The sequence below is a fragment of the Thamnophis elegans genome, chromosome 13, assembly GCF_009769535.1.
Source record: "Thamnophis elegans isolate rThaEle1 chromosome 13, rThaEle1.pri, whole genome shotgun sequence".
NCBI lineage: Eukaryota > Metazoa > Chordata > Lepidosauria > Squamata > Colubridae > Thamnophis > Thamnophis elegans.
In genome coordinates this window covers 1,800,021-1,807,945 of record NC_045553.1, presented here as the reverse complement: position 1 = coordinate 1,807,945, position 7,925 = coordinate 1,800,021, and the positions used below count along the sequence as shown (strand labels likewise).

The 7,925-nt window shown below is 48.3% G+C and overlaps 1 protein-coding gene across 4 annotated transcripts in view; it reads right to left on the bottom strand.

The window, feature by feature from the left end:
* Window positions 1–7,721, bottom strand: part of KDM2B (lysine demethylase 2B) — a 22,292-nt gene extending 14,571 nt beyond the window's left edge. For 2 of the 4 annotated variants that reach the window (XM_032229050.1, XM_032229051.1), the window contains exons 1-2: window positions 7,635–7,721; window positions 607–831 (exon numbers count right to left, since the gene is read on the bottom strand). In XM_032229050.1, coding sequence (XP_032084941.1) covers window positions 607–669 — 63 coding nt within the window. In that variant the 5' untranslated portion in view covers window positions 670–831; window positions 7,635–7,721. Of the gene's footprint in view, window positions 1–606; window positions 832–5,894; window positions 6,173–7,634 lie in introns of those variants that run through there. The other 2 variants (XM_032229049.1, XM_032229048.1) reach the window with 2 other exon arrangements.
* Between the last annotated feature and the right edge of the window lie 204 nt (window positions 7,722–7,925).

Genomic DNA, 7,925 nt, shown 5'->3' with positions numbered 1-7,925 from the left:
TGGCTAACTGAGGAATTCTGGGAGTTGAAGTCTACCAGGCCGCATGGCTAGCTGGGGAATTCTGGGAGCCGAAGTCCACCAGGCCGCATGGCTAGCTGGGGAATTCTGGGAGTTGAAGTCCACCAGGCCGCATGGCTGGCTGAAGAATTCTGGGAGTTGAAGTCCACCAGGCCGCATGGCTAGCTGGGGAATTCTGGGAGTTGAAGTCCACCAGGCCGCATGGCTAGCTGGGGAATTCTGGGAGCTGAAGTCCACCAGGCCGCATGGCTAGCTGGGGAATTCTGGGAGCTGAAGTCCACCAGGCCGCATGGCTGGCTGAAGAATTCTGGGAGTTGAAGTCCACCAGGCCGCATGGCTAGCTGGGGAATTCTGGGAGCTGAAGTCCACCAGGCCGCATGGCTGGCTGAGGAATTCTGGGAGCTGAAGTCCACCAGGCCGCATGGCTGGCTGAAGAATTCTGGGAGTTGAAGTCCACCAGGCCGCATGGCTAACTGAGGAATTCTGGGAGCTGAAGTCCACAAGTCGCGAAGGGGCTCAGCTCGTATCTCCCCTGGCCTGGAGCCGATCCCGATTTCCCACCCAATGGCGAACCCCAATGGCGCTTACCGCAATGCACTGCCTCATAATGCAGGACTGTTTCATGCGGCCAGGCCCCCCAAACTTCTTCATGTCCTTGCAGAAGTGACATTCGCCGCACTCTGTCCTCAGGCAGGCCTCGCACTTGCGACATCGCGTCCTCCTACGACGCGCGCCTGCAGTCGTCCGGTTCGCTGCGAGCTTCACGGCCGAGGAAGGGCCCAGCTTCCCCTTGGGACGCCCGACTGCCCGGTTCTGGGAAAGAGAGAGACGGCGGGGTCGTTAAAGGCTGACCACCCACCATAACTTCTGGCTGTTGTGAAGCCGCTGCCGTTCGGGGCCGATAACGAAGCAGACGTTACGGCTTACGATAAACTTTGGTTACAGGTTCCTCTTTCTGCAAGCCGAAAGTGGCAGCTACTCCGCGTTGGGAATGATACGGTAAACCACAAAATGCGATTAAAGAGAGGCAGGCGACAGAGGCCGGTCAGTAAGAAGAGCTTCCTGGCTTCGTCGTACAAACTCAGCCAGAGGGACCCAAGGCCTAACGCCACAGAAGACACCCGGGGGGGGGGGGGGGGGGAGCCGTAAAGAATTCATGGCGGGTCCACTTGGAAAGGATTCACACACAAGGGAGGGTTAAAAACACCTCACAAACTGGTTGTAACAAGGAGGAGGAAGCCTCTCAATGGTTAACACATCAGGTTAGAAACCAGGGGACAGTGAGTTCTAGTTCCCCCTTAGCTATGAAAACCAGCTAGGTGACTTTGGGCCAATCGTCAGAAGATTGTGAGTTCTAGTTCTGCCTTTGTTATGAAAGCCGGCTGGGTGACTTTGGGCCAATCACCAGGAGATTGTGCATTCTAGTTCCACCTTAGTTATAAAAGCCGGCTGGGTGACTTTGGGCCAATCACCAGGAGACAGTGACTTCTAGTTCCCCCTTAACTATGAAAACCAGCTAGGCGACTTTGGGCCAATCGTCAGGAGATTGTGAGTTCTAGTTCCACCTTAGTTATGAAAGCCGGCTGGGTGACTTTGGGCCAATCACCAGGAGATTGTGCGTTCTAGTTCCACCTTAGTTATAAAAGCCGGCTGGGTGACTTTGGGCCAATCACCAGGAGACAGTGACTTCTAGTTCCCCCTTAACTATGAAAACCAGCTAGGTGACTTTGGGCCAATCGCCAGGAGATTGTGAGTTCTAGTTCCACCTTAGTTATGAAAGCCGGCTGGGTGACTTTGGGCCAATCACCAGGAGATTGTGCGTTCTAGTTCCACCTTAGTTATAAAAGCCGGCTGGGTGACTTTGGGCCAATCACCAGGAGACAGTGACTTCTAGTTCCCCCTTAACTATGAAAACCAGCTAGGTGACTTTGGGCCAATCGCCAGGAGATTGTGAGTTCTAGTTCCGCCTTTGTTATGAAAGCCGGCTGGGTGACTTTGGGCCAATCACCAGGAGGTGGGGAATTCTAGTTCCACCTTTGGCATGAAAGTTGGCTCGATGATTTTGGGCCAATCCCCAGAAGACGGCGAGTTCTAGTTTTGCCTTAGGGATGAAAGTGACTTTTAGCCAGCTCTCCCGTCCCCCCACAGGGTTGTTGTGAGGAAAATAGGAGGAAGGAAGGAGTTGGTTGCGGCTTGCAATTAATAGTTTATGCTTAGCGTTAGCGGTTTATTCCATAGGTGAGAATTAGGCAAAAGTTAGTAAACCAATAAATCAGAGGGAGGGAGGGAAATATAAACGATTTTCACATTTGATTTCTTCTGTTCCATTTGGAGTAAGTGTTTGCTGATGTCAACCAAAATCATGCTGATGGACCTCAATGAGATTTAGCACACAAGCTTGCACTCAATCCTGACAAGACCGAGTGGCTATGGATGTTGCCCCCCAAGGACAGTCCAGATATTCCATCCCTTAGCCTGGGGGATGAAATCTTACACCCCTCAGAGAGGGTCCGCAACTTGGGTGTCCTCCTGGACTCGCAGCTGACACTAGAACATCATCTGTCAGCTGTGACCAGGGGGACCTTTGCCCAGGTTCGCCTGGTGCACCAGTTGCGGCCCTACCTGGACCGGGAGGCACTTCAAATGGTCACTCACGCCCTCGTCACCTCAAGGCTTGATTACTGTAACGCGCTCTACATGGGGCTGCCCTTGAAGAGTGTTCGGAGACTACAATTGGTCCAGAATGCAGCCGCGCGAGCGATATCGGGTGTACCTAGATACACCCATGTTATACCTATCCTCCGCGAGCTGCACTGGCTCCCTATCGGTCTCCGAACGCGTTTCAAGGTGCTGGTTATCACCTTTAAAGCCCTACATGGCCGAGGACCCGGATATCTGCGAGACCGCCTCCTGCCACATACCTCCCAACGGCCGATAAGATCTCACAGGATGGGCCTTCTCCGGGTGCCGTTGACCAGACAATGCCGGCTGGCGACTCCTCGGGGGAGGGCCTTCTCTGCAGCTGCTCCGACCCTGTGGAACGATCTACCCGCAGAGATCCGGACCCTTCCCACTTTCTCGGCCTTTCGAAAGGCCACTAAAACCTGGCTATTCTGGCAGGCCCCGGGCTGCTGACCTCACGAATGAGGTCCAGCCCCCACCTAGATTGAGTGTATGATTTGTTGCTTTTTAATCTGTTTTTCTCTTTCCTTATTTTTAACTTTTATCTTTTTAGTCCTGTATTTTGTAAGCCACCCGGAGTCCTTCGGGATTGGGCGGCATATAAATTCATTAAATTTACAATTTCAGCAAACTTCCGACCCTGTAAAAAATTTTCGTTTTAGCAAATCAGGTTTCTAAAAATTAATGTTCGGCTTTGCTTTTTTTCTGTTGTTTCCAATTTGCTACGCTGTTTGTTGTTTTTTGGATGTGGCCTGGATTTGGGAGTCATGGAATTGAGCAAATAAATAAAACAGATTATCACTGGGTGGTCTGCCTGGAAATTTTCATGTCCAGATCAGCTGCAGAAAACCGATAGTAAAAAAAATTACACTTTTAAGCTTCTTTTGACAGGTTCCCCCAGTTCTAAGTCAAGACCCCAAACGGATCAATTAAAAAAAATAATTAAAAAATCTTTGACAAGGCCCAACATTTAACCTCAGAACCGAGACTGGCTTCATGCCCCAGTCTCTTAATTTAAAACAATGACCACAAGGAATAATTTTGTTTTTCAAAAGAAAGAAAAAATACATTCTAGGAGTACAGAAATTCCCCTTCCAAGATGCTGACATAAATGAGATCCACCTTATTCATTTACTTTTTAAAAATAAATTAATTTCTACTGCTACCCATCTCAACCCAACTGATTTTAGGTGGTGAAAGCAAGCCTTAAAAAATGAGAACGTTTAAAAAAGAAAAAAAGTAAGACTGTTTAGTGTTTTTAACTCAACCAACAAAACCTACAAGACAAAATATAAACAAGCCAAGTCGTTGCCCTGGATAAAGGTTAAAAGGCAGAATAAGGAAATAATAGATAAGGGAAAGTTACAAAAGAGGACGCAGCAAATTAAGGAATTAAGAAATATGTATTTTCAGTTGGATACCGGAAACAAATTGGAGATATATCAAGAGGGCCAGGTTAAAAAAATTACACTTCTGGGTGAAGCAGGGTTAAGAATAATTTTTTTCTTGATATTTGTTTTTTTCCCCCACTTCTAAATACTAGTGCAAATTTAAATTGGTAAATCCTAATAGCTTCCAATTTTTTTTTTGACTCTGGTCTCAGTTAGGGGTGGGGGTCCTTTCTCCCCCCTGCCCACATTATACAAGCCCTTTTAAGATGGCCCAGGGGTTTTCTTGCATTTACTGTAAACAGGACACAGAATCAATTCTCTATCTTGATGGGATTAAGTCTTCCATTGGGGGGGGGGGGAAGGATAAGGGAGCTGTCACACACACAACAAGCACCCCTCCCCGTTCAATCACCAGAGCACACCCTGACTTCCTGCCCCTCTGATTAAAGAAGGGGAAAAAACTCAAAAGATTTCAGTTAAAAATCTCCTGCAAAGCAAAGTAAAAACAATCTCTGTTTTCCGAAAAGAATAAAGGGGGAAAAAACTACGGTTCAATTGGCTTTCGAAGAGCCCCTGATGCCCCCCACGCTTCCTTCCTTCCTTCCTCATTCTATCTTTTTTCTTTCTCTCTTTCCTTTCTCCCCTCCCTTCCTTTCTCCCACCCTCACTCTTTCTTTCTCTCCTTTCCTTCCTCCTCTTCCTTCCTTTCTCCACTCCCTCCTCCCTTTCTTTCTCTCCTTCCTTCCTCCCACCCTCACTCTTTCCTTCCTTTCTTTCCTTTCTCCCTTTTCTTCCCTCCCTCCCTCCCTTTCTTTCTCCCCTTCCTTCTTTCCTCCCACCCTCTCTTTCTTTTCTCTTTCTTTCTTTCCTTTCTCCTCTTCCTTCCTTTCTCCACTCCCTCCTCCCTTTCTTTCTCTCCCTCCTTCCTCCCACCCTCACTCTTTCTTTCCTCTTTCTTTCCTTTCTCCCTTTTCTTCCCTCCCTCCCTCCCTTTCTTTCTCTCCTTCTTTCCTCCCACCCTCTTTCTTTCCTCTTTCTTTCTTTCCTTTCTCCTCTTCCTTCCTTTCTCCACTCCCTCCTCCCTTTCTTTCTCTCCTTCCTTCCTCCCACCCTCACTCTTTCTTTCCTCTTTCTTTCCTTTCTCCCTTGCTTTCTTTCTCCCCTTCCTTCTTTCCTCCCACCCTCTTTCCTCTTTCTTTTTTTCTCTTTCTTTCTTTCCTTTCTCCCCTTCCTTCCTTTCTTCTCTCTCTCCCCCTTCTTTCTCTCCTCCCTTCCTCCCATCCACACTCTTTCTTTTTCTTTCCTTTCTTTCCTTCCTTCCCTCCCTCCCTCCTCCCTTTCTTCCTCTCCTCCCTCCCTCCCACCCTCACTCTCTTTTCTTTCCTCCTCTTTCTTTTTTTTCTCTCCTTCCTTTTTCCCCCCTTCCTCCCTCTCCTTCCCCCCTTCCTTTATTCCAGCCCAAGGACACCGTGTTTCCCACCCAGCCTCAAGAAGGGGGAAGAAGGCGGCAGGCCAGGCCGGATGCTGGCTTCGCAAGATCTCCCCCACCCCCACCCCATTTCCTTGCCCTGCCCCCCCCCTCTCCCCCTCGGAGAGGAGGACCCCCCCTCCCACCAACCCCTGCAAAACGGGGAAGGGGTGGAAAGAGACTTGCAGGGTGCAAACTTTGCCTACCATTAAAAACATTTTTTAAAAAAAGGCAGACAGACAGACCCACCCACCCACCGCCATCCATGCATGGATTGCAAGCCTGCACACAAACACACACACACACACACACACACACACACAGACAGACACCACCTGCTCTTGCTCCGAGGAGTCGTAGTCTTCCTCATCGGGGCTGGCTGACATGGCCATCTCTCACGGGGAGCCCAGCGAGGGCCGGCCTGGCATGGCTGGCAGCGGGAGTGGGGTGGGGTGGGGGGAGAAGGGCTCTAACCGGGCTGTCTGGCCTTCAGTGGCGCTCCTTCCCTCTCTCCCTTGCCCCCCAGGAGGAGGAGGAGGAGGAGGAGGAAGAGCGGAGAAAGCCCTCCTCCATATGCATGAGCCTCCAAGGTACCAGGAAGAGGCTGAGCTATCTCAGCTGCCTATGGCAAGCTAACCCCGGAGTGGAACAAAAGACACGCTCTCCATTGGCTGCCCAATTTGGGGGAGGGAGGCAGGGAGGCAGGGGCAGAGCTGAGGAGGGGGGGGGGAGCAGAGGGAGGGTCTCTGCAGGAGGAGAGGGACGCCTGCCAGACCTGTTCCAAGGGGGGTGGGGGTGGGAGGGCTTGCAAAGCTCCCTTCCTGGTGGGCAGGGAGGGTTGAAGTCCTTGCACTGGCACGGGAGGGAGATTTTGCAATGCGTGTTTGGTGCCCACCCACAAAATTGTCAACGGAAGCAGCTTTCAGGGCGCGCGGGGGGGGGGGGGGCACGACGGACACATGCAGAAACACCGGCCCTGCCAACGCTGCTGGGAGATGAGAATTTTTTTTTTAAAAAAAAAAAATGAAATGTTTTTGCGTGCTTTTTAAAATGTGAATTTTTTTTGCATGCTTTTTAAAGTGATTTTTCCCCCCATGCTTTTTAAAATGTGAATTTTTTCCATGCTTTTTAAAATATGGTTTTTTTGCACGCTTTTTAAAATATGAAATGTCTTTGCATGCTTTTTAAAATATGAATTTTTTTGCATGCTTTTTAAAATATGGATTTTCTGCATGCTTTTTAAAATATGGGGGTTTTTTTGCACGCTTTTTAAAATGTGAATTTTTTGCATGCTTTTTAAAATCTGAAATGTTTTTGCATGCTTTTTTAAAATCTGAAATGTTTTGTATGCTTTTTAAAATATGAATTTTTTGCATGCTTTTTAAAATATGGATTTTTTGCGTGCTTTTTAAAATATGATTTTTTTTGAATGCTTTTTAAAATAAGAATTTTTTGCATGCTTTTTAAAATACGTTTTTTTGGCATGCTTTTTAAAATATGAATTTTCTGCATGCTTTTAAAAATGAATTTTTTGCCTGCTTTTTAAAATATGAAATGTTTTTGCATGCGTGCCAAAAGAAACCAAAAACAAACATACTTTGGTTCTGCAGCTTGGAGAGACCGAAGGACAGGGGGGGGCTCTTCCCCCCACCCCCCCATCCCCCCCCACAAACAATCAATCAAACCGTGCAATAACTCACAATCCCCCCACCTTTGGAGCACTTCCCTCCCCTTTGGCTAAACCTTGAACCTGGCGGCTGAGTGCCCATCGTTATGCGCACTTCAAGGCACAGCATTTAAAGCAACAAGCCCCACATGCTTAAAGCCATGAGATTTCTCTACATGGAAGGGGCGATTCGGGGGTGGGTGGGAAATAATGTCGCGTGGGGCACCACGGACTGGCAAAGGGAGCTTAAAAAAATAAAATAAAAACCGAGGGTTGAAATTATGCCAAAAAAATAAAAAACCTTGGGAGGGGGAAAAAAAACTCTCTCTTTTTGCGGAGGGGGAAGGGAATCTCTTTGCAAAAAACCCCAGTAGTGACTTGAAGATTGAAATAAACCAGGATGGCCTACCTTTGCGTTTTTCTTAGGCCAGGATACCACGGGAATCCCAGTTATGGCCAGATTCTGATCATCTTCTGCATGTTCCTTCAGGATGTTCTGTTTCCAAAGGAAAATAAGTGGGGAAATAAAAGGAAATATCAGGATTTTTGCAAGGGCCGATTTCACACAACCGCCCGCATTTTAGGCTTTGTTAAAAAAAAAAACTATCGGGCTTCATAAACCATGGCTTGTTAAGGTTGCATGTGGCGGGGACGGTTCCACCACAAAACCGCGGTAGACTAAAGCGCGTGTGACTAAAGC